At 33.0% G+C, this 22,598-nt stretch overlaps 1 protein-coding gene across 1 annotated transcript in view; it reads left to right on the plus strand.

The window, feature by feature from the left end:
- Positions 1 to 877: 877 nt before the first annotated feature.
- Positions 878 to 22,598, plus strand: part of LOC100368061 (coiled-coil domain-containing protein 150-like) — a 46,513-nt gene continuing 24,792 nt past the window's right edge. The window contains exons 1-9 of the mRNA XM_085490666.1: positions 878 to 1,012; positions 7,419 to 7,976; positions 17,231 to 17,299; positions 18,398 to 18,514; positions 18,931 to 19,060; positions 20,542 to 20,585; positions 20,715 to 20,807; positions 21,381 to 21,488; positions 22,351 to 22,454. Coding sequence (XP_085346792.1) covers positions 7,428 to 7,976; positions 17,231 to 17,299; positions 18,398 to 18,514; positions 18,931 to 19,060; positions 20,542 to 20,585; positions 20,715 to 20,807; positions 21,381 to 21,488; positions 22,351 to 22,454 — 1,214 coding nt within the window. The 5' untranslated portion in view covers positions 878 to 1,012; positions 7,419 to 7,427. The remainder of the gene's footprint in view (positions 1,013 to 7,418; positions 7,977 to 17,230; positions 17,300 to 18,397; positions 18,515 to 18,930; positions 19,061 to 20,541; positions 20,586 to 20,714; positions 20,808 to 21,380; positions 21,489 to 22,350; positions 22,455 to 22,598) is intronic.

Genomic DNA, 22,598 nt, shown 5'->3' on the forward strand with positions numbered 1-22,598 from the left:
ATTAATTAAATAAATGAATAAAATAAATAAATGAATATATGAATGAATATAAAAAAAATAGTTCTATGGAAGTTATACAGTGATACTTTCTCGCATAGAAATGCGTCACTTCGGATTCCGTAGTGCGTGAGTTCACTTACGATATCTTCCTGCGTCGTGACAATCGAAGTGGCGGTAAGAAAAGCAATCAAAGAACACCTGTTGACTTTTCGACACACCCATAATTTCTTACAAGTTTATATAGACTGTAAAACAGCATGTGTCTCGCGGATTACAATACACAACATAGAAAAAATAATCATATCGAGTGACAATGAAACACAATATTATTGTTCAAAGTGAAACTTACAGAAATCCATGAGACGGGGTCTTCAAGATTAAAAATGAAATGGACTACAGTGTCAGGTTACTCGCGCGAAGTGTTTACACCATATAATAACTGGTTTACGTGACGTCTTGGTTTGTTTTATCAACATGATGACATCATTCGTTACTTTATTATCTTCAATATCCGGTATTCCAAGAGACGTACTACGAATACTAGTAGACGTGTTTGCGAAAGTACGCTCTGTTGACACTCGGGTCGCGGGAACTAAAAAATGTTACACTCTTATTCTAACGCTGGTGGCGATATACTGTGGGGTCGAATGATTTTGTATGTAATCAGTTGGTGTTTTTATTTCCAGGGTTGAAGTATTACGCAAACTCAGTCATGTGATGCAGTTTTCACACAATGTGAAACGAAACAACATCCCATATATTTTGTTTTTACTTACAAAGAATTCAAAACACTGAATGTTTGTAAGAAACACCGTTTTTCGTGTTACGAGAGTACATTGCGAGATTTTATTTGGTTAATCTGCGCATGCCCAGAGTACATTCAAAGTATACAATGGCGCTAAAGTTTACGTTGGAATTCCGATCATGAATTGTATATCTGTTTTATTGAGGTTCGCATGACATTGACAACGATTTCACATCTGGGCAGGAAGACACACTAAGTTATACTACGGTAAGTCATCGAGTGCTACTATTACGTTTCCCAGTTGGTCGTTAAAGTTTACAGTAAGAATATTTGTCAACTTGAACACCTGGCTTGAACATGTTCGAGCCGGTCAGCTGTTACTTGTCGTGTAACTCGCTGCAGTGCCAGTGATTGTTGAACCATAAGTCCGGGAATACATGTATTTTCAATTCGTATCCACGCATTTTCGAAATTAAGTACATGAGATTCAGTATATCAAGTGTTATACCAAGGCTATCTACAGACGTCTTGCATTAAAGTACGAAGTAATCTTACTATCTGTGCACAGTCCCTCTATCATGAGGGACTGCGATAGGAGGTAATACTACTTGATTACATCAACAAAATTGCCATAACGTACGATTAAATACGATTAAGTGAAACAAGTTTGTACGTACCTGTATGTTGTCATTTATTCACTTTCATATATAAATGTACCTGAATTAATTCTTAGATAAGACATGGTAAATAATGTTTTTCCTTCACTTAGGTATGAGCATGGAACTATAAACCCCATAGTTCCATGGTATGAGCTAGATTTCTTGTTTCATGACATTGCTTTTTTTTTTATTTTCTCTATTGAATGTGTGTGGGATTTTTTTGTTTTTCAAAAATTGTTTGTACACATTTCAAAATCAACCATCTGTCTCAATTACTATTGTACAGCATTCTTTACACATTACAATTGAATGTACAGATACAGATTCTGAAATTGTCTTTTTGAAATATTGTCACTGTTATTTATTAAAAAAAAATGTTTGTAACTAGATTATCTCCTAATGGGCTTTCTCAGCTCACCGAGTTTATGTTCACTTAGTGAAATAACAGGAAAACAACAAATACAGATCTAATCACATACTTTAGGACTCAACTTGTCAGCACCATCACCTCAATTGGAATTCAACCATTATCCTGCAAATCATAGAGGGTGTGTCGTTGTCTTGTGCAACTCTTTCTACAAACATATTGAGAAGTGGGTACATATAGGTTACTTTATTTATGACAAATCATTTAATGGTTAACACTTTTATTGGTTCATAGAAAAATGTTATAATTAGTAAGAAAAAAAGACTAAATGTCATGGAAATGAGACATTTGTCACAGTCAAAATTGTACTAGGTTCTAAGAGATGCAGTAACACAAATACTTTTGAGAATTTTTTTTCTTCACAAATTACCGGCACAGTAGCGAATCGTGAAAATTCATACTTGCGATCTGTTTACAGTAGTTTGAACTTCTAGATATTACAAGTGTAAATTATTCGTGTTAGAATCTTATTCATTCAATCCTACACAATTGTATTGCTTCTGTAATCAACTGTCATTGGTTAACTTTTTTTTATAAAATCTAAAACAGACATGTACTGACAGCACTATACTTGTATAAGTACTTGATTGTGTACATGTAAGTGACGGGAAACCAGATACAGTGAGTCTGGTGTAACTTAACTTTTCAAACTTGCTATCAGCTGACGTTGCCTTCTCATACAAAACATAGTTTTTAAAGTAAGAACCATTGTTATCAATAGTTCCACCATTCTTTGTACCTGGGTAGTACCGTAAAACCTGTATTAGAAGCCGCATCCCTAATAGAAGTCGCATCCATTCTATTTGAATAATTGAGAACCAAAAATTCATCATTTCTCATATGTGTAGATGCTCTAATAGAAGCCGCATCCCCTCTGTTGCATTGTACCATTTTAATAGAAGCCGCGGCTTCTAATACAGATTTTACAGTACTTACCTGAGGTACTCATATGAGACATATTTAGGTATTAGTCGATTACTCGTCACCTTTTAGATATTTGTCAGTTTTTAAAGCAGACTAAGCTGGCTATATTTCAGTGTAAAGCAAACTAAATGTTAAGTTACGCTCTGACTGTACTGTAGCTGTACTTTCTATGGCTGTCTACCTTATTCAGTTGTAAACAGTTATTCATGTATTTGTGGTAACGCTGTTGATGTGATGGAATCGTAGTATGAACACTTACTCTCTAAAAAAAAACACACCCTGTCATGATTGGTGTTGCATTTCCCCCTCAGAAAGAGCACTGTACTACATGTATATTTTTTGCTGTAACTTGTTTTCATCGAAGACTTCATTGTGGTATGTGATTTAGTTTCCCCCGAGTGGTGACGGGTTACACTTGTACTTACAAAATAAACATGTAGAGGCATATGTATTTCTACCGGGTTACATACTTTGTCCCTCCCTCCCTCCCTCCCTCCCTCATGAAAATAATTCAATTTACAATACATGTATGTCATTTATTTTGTTTCACTTATAATTATTTTCAACATAAAGGAAAACTATTTCATTTTTACAGAGTTTCTCTGAATACAATAGATTTGACTAAAGTTTGCAAAAATCATTTTTGCTGCTACATGTACATTTTTTGGCAATTTAAAATGATGAATTTTCAGGAAGCCACTCAGACTGGGTAAAGTATTCACAATTGCAATATTCTGGATTTTACCCTCCCCCCTCCCAAAAAACCAAAACAAAACAAAAAAAGCTTAAAATTCGTGAACATTGGTCTCTTCATAATATAGTGGTTTACATATATCTCTGGAAATTGACAATGTAGACAGGTCTCTAACCGATTTGATGGGCACACCTCACACTTAATAATAGTAGTGATGTCTGTATTGTACAAGACTGTCACTTTATTCTCCATCTAATTACAGGTGTTTATATAAACAGTTGTTAGTATAATAGTCAAAGGTTCAACTGAACATTAGTGGGAACCACACCATAACATGACAAGTTTGTACAAAAATCAAGTTCTGGCAGTCTGCCAATGCATTCATTTGAGGACCTCCTGTACAGGATGGAATAGTATTAAGTAACCATAGAAACTGTTTAATCTGACAGTTGAATATTTATCTCATTATGTTGCTGTGTGTTACTTTAAGTACAATAGTTTGTTTGTCTTGTATATCACGTACACTATGCTTTTATCTGTGTGTGTTGAATTGAGACACAAATACCTTTTTGTGGATTGTTGTCGGAGTTAACCGTCATTTTCTGTAGTGGTTGGTGAATGATTTTGTAGAGATTAGCCTCTAATCTGATGTGATCACTTTTTTACAATTGATGGGGGTTAATATTGACTTTTTTTAGAACTCTGCTGACTGAATAATAATGAAGTAAGAGTCAACATGGAATAGTCTGCTGTTTACATAGTATCAGAGCATGTACATGTACTTGGTGTTATTTTCACACCGTCATCACTGTCCTTCACCATTCAAACTAAAATATACAGTAAATAACAGTACAACAGTCTCTCATGATCAAGTTCAGTACAGTCTTGGCTTAACTTAACTTCCAAGCTGACTACATGTATCAGCTGGCTTTATCATAAAGACAATTTTTAAAATGAGTATCATTGCCATCAATATTTTCAACTTGTTCGTTATAGTATTTACCCGTGTTACCAATGGAAGACATGTTTACGCAGATTACTCTATACAACTTACATCTGTGGCAGTTTTGAAAGCAATTTAATGTCAAGTTACATTCAGACCATACTGTACACTTGGGGGATTTTCACACCCACACAACTGTTCCTCATCGTCTAAACCAAAATATGCAGCAATAACAGTCTTGTGCGATCAAGTAATTGTCTGTGGATAGAAGAAACCTAAGTAGACTAGTCTGCCTATTCTCTAAGACAAGCCTACGTCACAAACTGGTCAAAATCCCCCAAACATTGCCAGCAACCAATCACAGACTAGCTTAAACAATACATGTAGCTTTCCCTGACGATAATACTTAGCAACGTTATTTCCCCCACGCTAACTTGAAAAATCTTTTGTTTTTGTCTCGTTTCCGGTCTGTCTTAGAGAATTGTAATGCATGATACTGATATTGCTTGGGTTTTGAACTAAACCTGTCCAGTATTCCAATTATTTTTTCAATTCTCGTGTTTTTGACGCAACTGTAATCCCAGTGAAGATAAACATGATGTCAGTGTGAAATTTACATTATTATTATCAACAGCTCCTACTATGTAAAAAAATTTAACGTTTCTACCGGTAATTCAACATTTAAAAATGTAATTCAGTCATCATTTTGAGCATTTAGTGTTTTCCAAACAAATAATGATTCCTGTTAACGGAAACCTCACATTTTATATTCACTGCTTTGAACTGAGCTTAATTAATTAGGCTGGAGTAATTTCTCCTAAGTTACCATTGAGGTATTTACTAGTAGGCTAATTAAGAAGCAGATAAGAGCACTTGACTGAAAAAAACACGCACAAATACAATATGCAGTGTGTTAGGGGGTAGGACGGTTTGAATAGTAGTGTCAGAGTAGAGTGGCTGTAGTGTCCATCACTTCTGATAGTCACCTTGGCTTTAGTCTATTCAGTTGTGATTACATTCAAGTACAGCCGAGATAATGACGTACAACTTATTTTACTGATTTGGGGATCAGCATTGGATTGAATCTTCACAAGTAGTAACACTCCTGCATATATATGGCTTAAAACTGATGACTTAGGAGACCAAAAAGAGTGGCCACACCCTGCTCCCATATATTGTCATATGTTATCTGTCTCTGTTGAATAGTAATGTTTATTGTAATACATGTACAGTCAAAGCATAACTTACTGTAGAATACTTTATTTTCACTTGGAATTTATTTTCGCTATTTTCGCTGAAGGGATGATTCCGTGAAAATAAAATCCAGCGAATATACTTTTTTTCCTATATTTCACATTAAACTCATCAGAAATCAGTGAAAATAAATTCCATACAAAACACCCAAAAAGCCTTTTCAGCGAAAATTAATTCCAGCGAAAATAAAGTATTCCACAGTAACTCCTGGGCTTGCTGGTGCAGAAAAACTTGGAAGAATAATTATCATCAATAATTCCTTCTTATTCTTTGTATTATTTACCTAAGTTGCAAAATTATTTGTGACTTAATGTATTTTATCAAGCTGATTAAAATAAGATGATTACCAAAACTATGATATTATATTAACAAAAAAAAAAGGAAAAAAAAAAGCACAAACTAGGATCTTATTTTAATCAGATTGGTATTTTATATAATAGAAAGATTACTTTGCACATACATGTAAAGGGCTTGAATTTTGAAATTGTTAAAACATTTTTGAGGCAAAACATTTTGAAAATGTCCTGATCTCATTGAAACTGTATAGTGAACATATAAAGGCACTGTGATATAGTCAGGTAGCACATCAAGGGTATTGTGTTCATAGCCTCTGTGAAATTCAAGCCCGCATGTACAATGTACATGTATATAGTAGTTTTCAAAGCAAGCAATTTATTGTAAGCGATCTACATGTTGTGTTGAAATTGTACTTTATTTATGATAGAGAATAAGATTTACTTTCACATGTGAGACATTTTCACACATCTGATGGGGTGTGGTCTGCAAACTGGTGATTGTTTAGACCAAGACTTGTGAATTCTAATTTTGACAAATACAATATACATGTACTCTAAAGTTATGTACACGTAACTGCGAATAATTCTGGCAGTTGAAATTCAACGGTTAATAGTACATGTATGTTGATTTACGGCGTAAATTCAAATTTGATTGTATAAAGATAAGCATTGTTCATTCCAGTTATATGTATATATCTATTGTGGCATACCTGAAGCAACATCTGATAACTGCAGACAATTTTGATCATCGTTGATAATATTTATTATAGGTATGTGTTTGCATGTGAGAAATATTTGTATCAGTTGTGTGAACTCCGTCAACCTCATACAGTGGTCTGTTTCATTCACAAATTTAGCTAATATGGTTGCATTTATATTTATTGCTTTCAACTGTCGCTAGTACAGACTAAGTTCATAGTGTGTAGTTTACCTCGTGAGTCTGTCTGTTTGTTCGTTTGTATGCATGTATACATTGTACATGTACAAGATGGCTTTTACCAACTCGGTTGCACACCTTCATGTCTCCAGACTTTAGCGTTTGTATCACTTATTATTGCATTATAGCTCATGATTGTATCATACACGTTCATCGCGCTTTTTACTGCACCACACTGGTGGTCTGACTCAATCATTTTGACTCAATCATTTCATTATTTCATTAAATAAACGACCTCGTGAAAATTGTAATTTTCTCAGAGTAAGTTTAGATGGCCACAGTATTGGTTATATTTTGTGGTGCAATTGCGTGATGAAAACATGATACAAGGCAATGAATGTGCGATCATAATGTGATAAATACCTGGTGCAAAATTTAAAATACATGTAGCATACTACCGGTATGTTATGTAAATTTATGTCTGACATGCTTGGACCAATCACAATATATCCGAGTACATCGTGAACTGATTCGAGATGGCCAACTGGTGGCCATTTTGTGATACCCAGGTCTGATTATCTCGACTATTTTATTTATAGATTACAACCATGAGTATAAACATGACAGATAACTTGCGTCCCGGGAATCAGTCGCACCATGGTTCGCCAGCTGGTAACCGTACATTGGAAGTATTACAACAAAGACTCAATTCCGCTGAGCTAGACACTATCAGTCTCGTCCAGCAATTAAGTGACATGGGATTTCAACCTGAAGATGTGCAGGACTCGCCAACGAAAGACACTGGCTTTGACCACCCACTACCTCCTTTCGTGCCTAAAAACCCAGACACCAATGTGCTATTGAAGAACTATGAGAACGTCGTCTCCAGAGTGTGCAAAACAGAAAGTGCAATACAATCTTTGAAACTAAACTTGTGCTCAGTCCAAGCATCGCATGATTTGAGTAAAAAAGAAACTGGTTCATTGGCTGAGAAATTGGCGATCACCACTGAGGCGTATGATAAGGATACAAAGAAGTTGAATCGAGACTTAGCTAGAGCCAGGAAGGAACTGAAAGGTGTGTGTGAGGAGAGGAACGCTTTGGAGGAAGATGTAAGACGAATTACTGCTGCACTGGAAGTTTCCACCACAATGAAGGTAATAATGTCAATCAATTCTCAATATAGCTTAGACATCAATGACTGCCGAGATCTTAAATATAGCTTAGACAACGATGACTGCCGAGATCTTAAATATAGCTTAGACATCAATGACTGCTGAGATCTTAAATATAGCTTAGACAACAATGACTGATGTGATCTTAAATATAGCTTAGACATCAATGACTGCTGAGATCTTAACTATAGCTTAGACATCAATGACTGCTGAGATCTTAACTATAGCTTAGACATCAATGACTGCTGAGATCTTAAATATAGCTTAGACAACAATGACTGATGTGATCTTAAATATAGCTTAGACAACAATGACTGATGTGATCTTAAATATAGCTTAGACATCAATGACTGCTGAGATCTTAAATATAGCTTAGACAACAATGACTGATGTGATCTTAAATATAGCTTAGACAACAATGACTGATGTGATCTTAAATATAGCTTAGACAACAATGACTGATGTGATCTTAAATATAGCTTAGACAACAATGACTGATGTGATCTTAAATATAGCTTAGACATCAATGACTGCTGAGATCTTAAATATAGCTTAGACAACAATGACTGATGTGATCTTAACTATAGCTTAGACAACAATGACTGATGTGATCATAAATATAGCTTAGACAACAATGATTGATGTGATCTTAACTATAGCTTAGACAACAATGACTGCTGAGATCTTAAATATAGCTTAGACAACAATGACTGATGTGATCTTAAATATAGCTTAGACAACAATGACTGCTGTGATCTTAAATATAGCTTAGACATCAATGACTGCTGAGATCTTAAATATAGCTTAGACAACAATGACTGCCGAGATCTTAAATATAGCTTAGACAACAATGACTGATGTGATCTTAAATATAGCTTAGACATCAATGACTGCTGAGATCTTAAATATAGCTTAGACATCAATGACTGATGTGATCTTAAATATAGCTTAGACATCAATGACTGCTGAGATCTTAAATATAGCTCAGACATCAATGACTGCTGAGATCTTAAATATAGCTTAGACAACAATGACTGCTGAGATCTTAAATATAGCTTAGACAACAATGACTGCTGAGATCTTAAATATAGCTTAGACAACAATGACTGCCGAGATCTTAACTATAGCTTAGACAACAGTGACTGATGTGATCTTAAATATAGCTTAGACAACAATGACTGATGTGATCTTAAATATAGCTTAGACAACAATGACTGCTGAGATCTTAAATATAGCTTAGACAACAATAACTGTTGAGATCTTAAATATAGCTTAGACAACAATGACTGCCGAGATCTTAAATATAGCTTAGACAACAATGACTGCTGAGATCTTAAATATAGCTTAGACATCAATGACTGCTGAGATCTTAAATATAGCTTAGACATCAATAACTGTTGAGATCTTAAATATAGCTTAGACAACAATGACTGTTGAGATCTTAAATATAGCTTAGACAACAATGACTGCTGAGATCTTAAATATAGCTTAGACATCAATGACTGATGTGATCTTAAATATAGCTTAGACAACAATGACTGCCGAGATCTTAAATATAGCTTAGACAACAATGACTGTTGAGATCTTAAATATAGCTTAGACAACAATGACTGATGTGATCTTAAATATAGCTTAGACATCAATGACTGCTGAGATCTTAAATATAGCTTAGACAACAATAACTGTTGAGATCTTAAATATAGCTTAGACATCAATGACTGCTGAGATCTTAAATATAGCTTAGACAACAATGACTGCTGTGATCATAAATATAGCTTAGACAACAATGACTGATGTGATCTTAAATATAGCTTAGACATCAATAACTGTTGAGATCTTAAATATAGCTTAGACAACAATGACTGATGTGATCTTAAATATAGCTTAGACATCAATAACTGTTGAGATCTTAAATATAGCTTAGACAACAATGACTGTTGAGATCTTAAATATAGCTTAGACATCAATGACTGCTGAGATCTTAAATATAGCTTAGACAACAATGACTGATGTGATCTTAAATATAGCTTAGACATCAATGACTGCTGAGATCTTAAATATAGCTTAGACATCAATGACTGCTGAGATCTTAAATATAGCTTAGACAACAATGACTGATGTGATCTTAAATATAGCTTAGACAATAATGACTGCTGAGATCTTAAATATAGCTTAGACATCAATGACTGCTGAGATCTTAAATATAGCTTAGACATCAATGACTGCCGAGATCTTAAATATAGCTTAGACATCAATAACTGTTGAGATCTTAAATATAGCTTAGACAACAATGACTGTTGAGATCTTAAATATAGCTTAGACATCAATGACTGCTGAGATCTTAAATATAGCTTAGACAACAATGACTGATGTGATCTTAAATATAGCTTAGACATCAATGACTGCCGAGATCTTAAATATAGCTTAGACATCAATAACTGTTGAGATCTTAAATATAGCTTAGACAACAATGACTGTTGAGATCTTAAATATAGCTTAGACATCAATGACTGCTGAGATCTTAAATATAGCTTAGACAACAATGACTGATGTGATCTTAAATATAGCTTAGACAACAATGACTGCTGAGATCTTAAATATAGCTTAGACAACAATGACTGACGAGATCTTAAATATAGCTTAGACAACAATGACTGACAAGATCTTAAATATAGCTTAGACAACAATGACTGCCGAGATCTTAAATATAGCTTAGACAACAATGACTGACGAGATCTTAAATGTAGCTTAGACAACAATGACTGCTGAGATCTTAAATATAGCTTAGACAACAATGACTGATGTGATCTTAAATATAGCTTAGACAACAATGACTGATGTGATCTTAAATATAGCTTAGACAACAATGACTGATGTGATCTTAAATATAGCTTAGACAACAATGACTGATGTGATCTTAAATATAGCTTAGACAACAATGACTGATGTGATCTTAAATATAGCTTAGACAACAATGACTGCTGAGATCTTAAATATAGCTTAGACAACAATGACTGATGTGATCTTAAATATAGCTTAGACAACAATGACTGATGTGATCTTAAATATAGCTTAGACATCAATGACTGCTGAGATCTTAAATATAGCTTAGACAACAATGACTGATGTGATCTTAACTATAGCTTAGACAACAATGACTGCCGAGATCTTAAATATAGCTTAGACATCAATAACTGTTGAGATCTTAAATATAGCTTAGACAACAATGACTGTTGAGATCTTAAATATAGCTTAGACAACAATGACTGATGTGATCTTAAATATAGCTTAGACAACAATGACTGCTGAGATCTTAAATATAGCTTAGACATCAATGACTGATGTGATCTTAAATATAGCTTAGACAACAATGACTGATGTGATCTTAAATATAGCTTAGACAATAATGACTGCTGAGATCTTAAATATAGCTTAGACATCAATGACTGCTGAGATCTTAAATATAGCTTAGACAACAATGACTGATGTGATCTTAAATATAGCTTAGACAACAATGACTGCTGAGATCTTAAATATAGCTTAGACAACAATGACTGCCGAGATCTTAAATATAGCTTAGACAACAATGACTGCCGAGATCTTAAATATAGCTTAGACATCAATGACTGATGTGATCTTAAATATAGCTTAGACAACAATGACTGCTGAGATCTTAAATATAGCTTAGACAACAATGACTGATGTGATCTTAAATATAGCTTAGACATCAATGACTGATGTGATCTTAAATATAGCTTAGACAACAATGACTGCCGAGATCTTAAATATAGCTTAGACATCAATGACTGCTGAGATCTTAAATATAGCTTAGACAACAATGACTGATGTGATCTTAAATATAGCTTAGACAACAATGACTGCTGAGATCTTAAATATAGCTTAGACAACAATGACTGCCGAGATCTTAAATATAGCTTAGACAACAATGACTGATGTGATCTTAAATATAGCTTAGACAACAATGACTGTTGAGATCTTAAATATAGCTTAGACATCAATGACTGCTGAGATCTTAAATATAGCTTAGACAACAATGACTGACGAGATCTTAAATATAGCTTAGACAACAATGACTGACAAGATCTTAAATATAGCTTAGACAACAATGACTGATGTGATCTTAAATATAGCTTAGACAACAATAACTGTTGAGATCTTAAATATAGCTTAGACAACAATGACTGCCGAGATCTTAAATATAGCTTAGACAACAATGACTGATGTGATCTTAAATATAGCTTAGACAACAATGACTGTTGAGATCTTAAATATAGCTTAGACAACAATGACTGATGTGATCTTAAATATAGCTTAGACAACAATGACTGTTGAGATCTTAAATATAGCTTAGACAACAATGACTGTTGAGATCTTAAATATAGCTTAGACAACAATGACTGATGTGATCTTAAATATAGCTTAGACAACAATGACTGATGTGATCTTAAATATAGCTTAGACATCAATAACTGTTGAGATCTTAAATATAGCTTAGACAACAATGACTGCTGAGATCTTAAATATAGCTTAGACAACAATGACTGCCGAGATCTTAAATATAGCTTAGACAACAATGACTGTTGAGATCTTAAATATAGCTTAGACAACAATGACTGATGTGATCTTAAATATAGCTTAGACAACAATGACTGATGTGATCTTAAATATAGCTTAGACATCAATAACTGTTGAGATCTTAAATATAGCTTAGACAACAATGACTGATGTGATCTTAAATATAGCTTAGACAACAATGACTGATGTGATCTTAAATATAGCTTAGACAACAATGACTGATGTGATCTTAAATATAGCTTAGACATCAATGACTGCTGAGATCTTAAATATAGCTTAGACAACAATGACTGATGTGATCTTAAATATAGCTTAGACAACAATGACTGATGTGATCTTAAATATAGCTTAGACAACAATGACTGACAAGATCTTAAATATAGCTTAGACAACAATGACTGCTGAGATCTTAAATATAGCTTAGACAACAATGACTGATGTGATCTTAAATATAGCTTAGACATCAATAACTGTTGAGATCTTAAATATAGCTTAGACAACAATGACTGATGTGATCTTAAATATAGCTTAGACAACAATGACTGATGTGATCTTAAATATAGCTTAGACAACAATGACTGATGTGATCTTAAATATAGCTTAGACATCAATGACTGCTGAGATCTTAAATATAGCTTAGACAACAATGACTGATGTGATCTTAAATATAGCTTAGACAACAATGACTGATGTGATCTTAAATATAGCTTAGACAACAATGACTGATGTGATCTTAAATATAGCTTAGACAACAATGACTGATGTGATCTTAAATATAGCTTAGACATCAATGACTGCTGAGATCTTAAATATAGCTTAGACAACAATGACTGATGTGATCTTAACTATAGCTTTGACAACAATGACTGATGTGATCATAAATATAGCTTAGACAACAATGACTGATGTGATCTTAACTATAGCTTAGACAACAATGACTGCTGAGATCTTAAATATAGCTTAGACAACAATGACTGATGTGATCTTAAATATAGCTTAGACAACAATGACTGCTGTGATCTTAAATATAGCTTAGACATCAATGACTGCTGAGATCTTAAATATAGCTTAGACAACAATGACTGCCGAGATCTTAAATATAGCTTAGACAACAATGACTGATGTGATCTTAAATATAGCTTAGACATCAATGACTGCTGAGATCTTAAATATAGCTTAGACATCAATGACTGATGTGATCTTAAATATAGCTTAGACATCAATGACTGCTGAGATCTTAAATATAGCTTAGACATCAATGACTGATGTGATCTTAAATATAGCTTAGACAACAATGACTGATGTGATCTTAAATATAGCTTAGACAACAATGACTGATGTGATCTTAAATATAGCTTAGACAACAATGACTGTTGAGATCTTAAATATAGCTTAGACAACAATGACTGATGTGATCTTAAATATAGCTTAGACAACAATGACTGTTGAGATCTTAAATATAGCTTAGACATCAATGACTGCTGAGATCTTAAATATAGCTTAGACAACAATGACTGATGTGATCTTAAATATAGCTTAGACATCAATGACTGCTGAGATCTTAAATATAGCTTAGACATCAATGACTGCTGAGATCTTAAATATAGCTTAGACAACAATGACTGATGTGATCTTAAATATAGCTTAGACAATAATGACTGCTGAGATCTTAAATATAGCTTAGACATCAATGACTGCTGAGATCTTAAATATAGCTTAGACATCAATGACTGCCGAGATCTTAAATATAGCTTAGACATCAATGACTGTTGAGATCTTAAATATAGCTTAGACATCAATGACTGCTGAGATCTTAAATATAGCTTAGACAACAATAACTGTTGAGATCTTAAATATAGCTTAGACAACAATGACTGTTGAGATCTTAACTATAGCTTAGACATCAATGACTGCTGAGATCTTAAATATAGCTTAGACAACAATGACTGCTGTGATCTTAAATATAGCTTAGACATCAATGACTGCCGAGATCTTAAATATAGCTTAGACAACAATGACTGATGTGATCTTAAATATAGCTTAGACAACAATGACTGATGTGATCTTAAATATAGCTTAGACATCAATGACTGATGTGATCTTAAATATAGCTTAGACAACAATGACTGATGTGATCTTAAATATAGCTTAGACATCAATGACTGCCGAGATCTTAAATATAGCTTAGACAACAATGACTGATGTGATCTTAAATATAGCTTAGACATCAATGACTGATGTGATCTTAAATATAGCTTAGACAACAATGACTGATGTGATCTTAAATATAGCTTAGACAACAATGACTGCCGAGATCTTAAATATAGCTTAGACATCAATGACTGCTGAGATCTTAAATATAGCTTAGACATCAATGACTGCCGAGATCTTAAATATAGCTTAGACATCAATGACTGCTGAGATCTTAACTATAGCTTAGACATCAATGACTGATGTGATCTTAAATATAGCTTAGACAACAATGACTGATGTGATCTTAAATATAGCTTAGACATCAATGACTGCCGAGATCTTAAATATAGCTTAGACAACAATGACTGATGTGATCTTAAATATAGCTTAGACATCAATGACTGATGTGATCTTAAATATAGCTTAGACAACAATGACTGATGTGATCTTAAATATAGCTTAGACAACAATGACTGCCGAGATCTTAAATATAGCTTAGACATCAATGACTGCTGAGATCTTAAATATAGCTTAGACAACAATGACTGATGTGATCTTAAATATAGCTTAGACAACAATGACTGACGAGATCTTAAATATAGCTTAGACAACAATGACTGACAAGATCTTAAATATAGCTTAGACAACAATGACTGATGTGATCTTAAATATAGCTTAGACAACAATGACTGATGTGATCTTAAATATAGCTTAGACATCAATGACTGCCGAGATCTTAAATATAGCTTAGACATCAATGACTGCTGAGATCTTAAATATAGCTTAGACAACAATGACTGATGTGATCTTAAATATAGCTTAGACAACAATGACTGACGAGATCTTAAATATAGCTTAGACAACAATGACTGACAAGATCTTAAATATAGCTTAGACAACAATGACTGCCGAGATCTTAAATATAGCTTAGACAACAATGACTGACGAGATCTTAAATGTAGCTTAGACAACAATGACTGCTGAGATCTTAAATATAGCTTAGACAACAATGACTGATGTGATCTTAAATATAGCTTAGACAACAATGACTGATGTGATCTTAAATATAGCTTAGACAACAATGACTGACGAGATCTTAAATATAGCTTAGACAACAATGACTGCCGAGATCTTAAATATAGCTTAGACAACAATGACTGCCGAGATCTTAAATATAGCTTAGACAACAATGACTGATGTGATCTTAAATATAGCTTAGACAACAATGACTGATGTGATCTTAAATATAGCTTAGACAACAATAACTGACGAGATCTTAAATATAGCTTAGACAACAATGACTGACGAGATCTTAAATATAGCTTAGACAACAATGACTGCTGAGATCTTAAATATAGCTTAGACAACAATGACTGATGTGATCTTATTTCGTTTGTTGGTTAAGTTCTTTCACCTGTAATGCAGGATATGCCATATTTTCTTGAGCGAAGTGTAGAAACACCGCGTCATTCATGAAAATAAGTTCTATCATGGCATTTTCTGACGAGATCTTATTTCGTTTGTTGGTTATTGAATTTCTTTTCCCTGGTTATACAGAATATGCCTTATTTTCTTGAGCGAAGTGTAAAAACACTGCATAAATTATGAAAATAAGTTCTATACTTCGCAAATGTCAGGGTGGTACATGTATCATGACGTTTCTGTAATTATTGCATACAAAGTTCCCAGAAAATCGTCAGGAAAGTCATAACTCTTTGATCTTCATATGAATATGAACTAATTTACAATTCTGTTCAGTGATTGGTTGATTCAATATTCTATTCTATTCATATGATAATATTGTCAGATGCCCAGTGCACCGTTTGCCGTAGCATTAATGATAAAACTGTCTACCAACAGATATACCTAACAGAACAAATTTAAACCATACAATTCAATTCATGGATATTTCTAGATGTGCATTTTGACATCAATCTCAAGAACTAAACGTGACTTTTAAAGACTGTGACTGACATTCATATGGAATGATTTTCACACATATTCAATGCTAATTAAAGCTACATACACATTTGTGGATGTGAAACTATGCTTTGATTTGTACCTTCAATTCTCTATAAATTTAGTGAATATTATCATTTTGGGGAAAAAGTGTTATTTTCCACTTCAAAATTGACTTCTGAAAGATTTGTTCATTTTATGAGAATAAGTTTAATTTCCTATTTTAAATTAATATTCTTGTAATTTTGGGTAAAAAAATGCTATTTTCAAGCGGTATATCAGTCAACAGGCGACTTGTTGCTGTTTTTAATAAAACTATAAATGTACTCATGACAATAAATGTACTCATGACATCACTATAATTAATAATAATTATGATAATTTTTGTTAATTGTACCAAAAAGACGATCAATCCAACATCTCTACATCATATGTTAAATTGTGATCTTTTTAGTATTCACAAGTTTCATTTTAAATTGTTGTTCTAGACTGACCTTTCCATCAAATATGAAGAGTTGAAATCTTCTAAATCCAGACTGAACAAGAGATTACAGGAGGTAAGAAACAGCATTAAATCTAATGTTCAATCTGAATGTCATTCACGAAGGGTGCTGAACAATATATAATAGACCAAAATGTGTTTGCACCCAAGAAGCCATCCCAACTTCTCTCCAAATTTTCTGTGTGAACAAACAAATCTTATTAAATTGTATACATATACAAGACAAACCAATAATTTAGTTGCTTTAATTGGTTTAATTTTTTATCAGTTCTGCACAGTTTGAGCACTTTGAGGAAAAGGGAAAGATTACAATCTGTAAAACCATTAATGTATAAAGAATGTTTTTGTAAAATATTGCTGAATACTATTCTGCAGTGATGAAGTAACGTATTTGCTCTATTAGAAGCACATTTCCAGTAGAAGTGGATAAAAACCAAAAATTACATTAATTGTTTAACAAATCATTAATATAACTTATTTTGCCATCGAAGTGCCTTTTTAATTGTTATATATGCGCATACGATATTTGTAGAACAAAGATGACATAATTTTTCAAAATCAGTTTTGTTTGTTTTCAGTGTGCAATTGCGAGCATACTATTATTAAATACTGTAAACTGCTTAATTTTCACTGCTAGGAATATTAAGATTTTTACCACCACTTCCCTCTTTTCATAACAATTCACAAAATAGTCTTGTTTATAGTCTGCACAAAAACTGAGTAAAAACTGAAAATTGACTCTAATTTTGTCAGTTGGGTCCAAAATTAGGCGTTCATTTCCTGAAATATTGAAGAATTTAAGAAAAAAGTACAGTCAAATTTGGACGAGAAAGTCTGGTGGTGAAAGGGTTAATATTCCTAATCCTATGGCAAAATTATGAAGGCAATAGTCGCTGACACTTAGTCTTTGTCGTAAAACCCCAGAAAAATATTCCCTATTACAGAATTTGTGTTTACAGTAAATAATCAATTGCAGTATGAAATTTTCCAATATTATTTAATTAAAAGTTATTTAACATTTTAGTCTACCAGGTCTGCTTGTGATACCAGTATTCAGTACTAAAACTTATCAAACTCATTAATCCCCACCCACCCCCTCACAGTGGAGGTAACCATGGGTAAGAAAGGATGATGATATAATGTTTCATTTCAGATGAGAGAGGAACTGGCAAGAGAAGTGAGCTTAAGGGCAAGTCTAGAGGAGTCACACTCAACGTTATTAGAGAGAATACGGGATACAGAAGAAGCTGTTGAATGTGAAAGATGTGAGGTAAAAAAAAAATGATTTAAATTAATAGAATATAAATACAAACACATGCATGTACCTAGATATGAAAAATAGTTTAATTGTAATTCATAGAATTACAATACATATATTTATGGGTTATTATTAAAAATGATTATTAAAATAATATTTCAAGGAATGCAAGGCGCACCAGAAGTCAGTGTGATCCCATGCAGCATACTTTGTAGTATATAGTATTATACCTATATTATATTATTTCTTACTTTACTTGTAATAGTGAAAATTAACAGCTGGAAATACCAGCGATAAGCATTTTACAAGATACATACTACATGTATGGCGAAATTCTATTTTTTTTTTGCTGTACAATTCGTATATCGATACACTTTGATTGTGTCTAACCTGCAGAATTTCACTCTTTTTTTTTTTTTCCACTATAGGTCAAGACACTGGCTAAAGACTGTGAAGCTCTCAGAAAAGAAGGTGTCAGAGTCAAAGACGAAAACAAGAGAGAGCATCTTATGCGAGGACAGATGGAGGAGGCTGTCAGACGACTCACATTAGAAATAGGTATGCCAAGGTTTAGTTATCAGGGTACACACTACAGTATATATGCTGGTAGATTCTGCCTTGATTCCCCATGCACACCCACTGTTGTAGAATACAGTCCACTCCCTCATGTGGATTATTTGACATTTATAATTTTGCCAGTTTACATATAGTAATGTGTGACTTCATCTTTAACTCACTCAATCTGTATTCTTATGATGATTCTGTTTCATGGTTTCCCCTGATTTACAAAGTGCAAGATTTACAGTGTGTAGCGTATGCTTACATAAGTTACAATCTACATAGCCAAAAGCTAATTGTGTACATGGTTCTCAGTAACCCTGGATGTTGATACATGTATAGGAATGCTTTGGCCATTGAGATGAGTCTGTAAAAAAAGAAAGAATTTAGACATGTGTGGCAGATTCAAAACTGCCATTGTGGCAATATTGGGGTTACATGACATCGTTTAACATAGTCCAAACGTATTTGATGTAAAAACTCATGTGTTCCTTAAATTGTTTTGAGTAGTATATTAAAAAAAAAGTCAGAACCACTATTTTGAGTAGAATACAGGCTCCAAACCCACAACCTTTACTGTACAGGACTGATATATTAACCACTACATCAAACAGTCAACTTTTCAATCTCGGAGCAGTAGTGTACAATGAAAGACTAGCCATGGTGGTTCACTAGAAGTGAACCCAACATACAATCTTTAAACAAGCTTGAATAGGAAACCATTCAGATTAGATTTTGTTTGAAATATTCTTACAATATACTTAGTACTAAGTAATCTCGTCTTTCCATATATCGCAGTTTCCTGTATTGTCAGTGAAGTCGACTAGTCACTTAAATATATTTTTTTCAGACTTGTTCTTTCATGTTTTGAAGTCTGTTATTACAATTTGTTGTAATCTCTCATTTCTGGTATGCATGTTCTATGATGTACTGCTGGCTTTGATTTGTCCTCTGATGCTTCAATACACCTTTACATGTCTAGAATGAGTTGTTCAGAAACTTGGCAACCCTACTTTCAAACTAACTAAACTTCCAAATATGTACAGGGACTTGTTTTTAGCTTTCGTAAAATACTGACCGGTGGTTATTGAGAAAGCAGCTAACTTCTTCAATTTGATTTCCAACCACTTGTACTTACTTTGCATATCATTTCCGGCTTCCTCCTCTCTCTGTTGTACATGTATCTCTAACGACACCATACTGTAGAATACTTTATTTTCACTTGGAATTTATTTTTGCTATTTTCGCTGAAGGGATGATTCCGTGAAAATAAAATCCAGCGAATATACTTTTTTTCCTATATTTCACATTAAATTCATCAAAAATCAGTGAAAATAAATTCCATACAGAATGCCCAAAAAGCCTTTTCAGCGAAAATTAATTCCAGCGAAAATAAAGTATTCCACAGTATTATAAAGTGTCACATGCATGGGATTTAGTTTTTCAGAAAACACAACATAACTATTTCTATTTTCCTCTAGATGCTAAAGATATCAAATTAAAAGATGTCTTTGAAGAAAATAAGGTAAAAAGATTTTTTTGTTGTTGCTAGGAAACTATGCAGGTTTTTTTATCCCTTCAGTCATCCTGAATATACAGTTCTTAATAACCACATAGCAAAGTTTGTTTTTAAGATTATTGTATTTATTATCAGGTTTTGTCGAGCAATTTGTCAGCTCTGAAAAAAGATAATATCAATATGAAATCTGAGATGGAACAGTTACGAAAAATAAAAGATGAATCACAGGTAAGACAAGCTTATATTTAAAATCGGAACGACTTGTGTCACTTTTCACAATTTTGTTTTCATATATTTCTAAGATTTTGATTAAAATATGTATCCTATAAGAAAGTATATTTAGTCAGTCCAAAATTACGACAAAAATCACAATGGACACTGTAATTATTCGGAAAAGCAAAGTGATGTTCAGTGACTTTACTTTTCATGACTTGACGGTTTCAGAAAGGATGGGAGATAAGTCGACCATGTGCACTAAATAAGAATACTGTAATTCTGATGACTAATATAAGCAGACAAAAAATATGAATAAAAAATATAAATGCACAGAAAATTAAAAAATAACATTTATTATTGCTGTTGACACTAACAACAAGTGCATTCTGGGTGTTTTGGTATCAAATTTGGTAATGAAAATTAAAATATGGTCACTGAAAAAGTTTTTCACTTTATTATAATTTTACCTTGAAATTTTTTTTAAACCTTTTTTTGGGGGGAAATCATAGGTAAGAAAACATGAATAAAAAAATATATGAAAAAAAAATCGAAATTATTTTCAAAAACATATTTATTTGCTCACAGGCTACTATTCAGCAGTTGGAGACCGAAAACAAGGAAGTACATACAGCTTTGAAGACTGTGTCCAGTGAAAACAATACTATGATGGTGGAACACATGAAAGTCTTACAGGTATTCATATACAGTATTTGTTCTATTAGATGTACATGTCTAATAGAAATGCATTGTTTTTTATGCTGGATCATTTGACTTAATTTGATATTAGATTCAAATTTATTATTTATGTAAGCACATGCACTACAAATAGACCAATTATGGTACTGTAAAAGCATTTATTTTCACTGTCTTTTAATTTCACTATTTTGATGCTTTGAGCATATTCGGTGTGTTTTAATTTCACAAATTTGTCAAGGAATGAATGAGTTTTATTGTTATTTTACATGATAACGTAGGTTTAATCAAGTGGCTACTTACCAGTTTGGTCATAAAAAGTTACAGGATCAACATACAAAATACATGGAAAGGTTAAGTTTTCAAAAACACATATTACTTGGATTTTACAGTGAATACAATACATTGTTTAAAACTTTGCTTCCTCTACACATATCCATAATAAATGCTATATTGTTTCAATTTAACTTTTTCATGACCAGTTTTATAGAATAGTCCTGTTTTTATAGTCTGCACTTTCCTTCAGACGATCTGAACAAAAATAGCCACCTTTTTTGAGCAAAACTTGACTCATATTTTGTCTGTTGGCTCCAAAATCAGGGTTCATTTCCAGAATATAAGAAATAAGTGCAGACAAATTTGAGTACCGGTAATTCAGGTGGTGAAAAGGATAACCTGTTACCATTCTTGATCATGTAACTTTTCGTATTCTGACTACTGAGAGAATAATCCTGCCTTGTCACAATAGTAGACTTATGTTAGTTTAGTGGATGTACATATATGTAATAGTATTTTTGCTCTCAGACAAATTTGTCCATTGTTTGTTTCCGTGTTAGTGACACTGTTTCTGCTTCATGTTTAGATGGAAAAACAAAGATCTTCTACTGAGATTGAGGAAGGACTGAGTTCACTCAGAGAACAACTAAAAGCTGCAGTGCAAGCTAAGGAAATTGCTGAAAAAAAATGGTTGGTGTCTTTTGAAAATATTCAATTTATTTATTTTATTCACCATACTTTTTACTGTCATGCTTTAATCAAAGTTTCTCCATTGTGATTCAGGGTATGAGTGATGTAGTTTGGTATGATGCATTGTTGAAGTAAAATATGGAA

Source organism: Saccoglossus kowalevskii, chromosome 15 (assembly GCF_978046115.1).
Source record: "Saccoglossus kowalevskii chromosome 15, keSacKowa6.1, whole genome shotgun sequence".
Classification (NCBI taxonomy): Eukaryota; Metazoa; Hemichordata; class Enteropneusta; family Harrimaniidae; genus Saccoglossus; species Saccoglossus kowalevskii.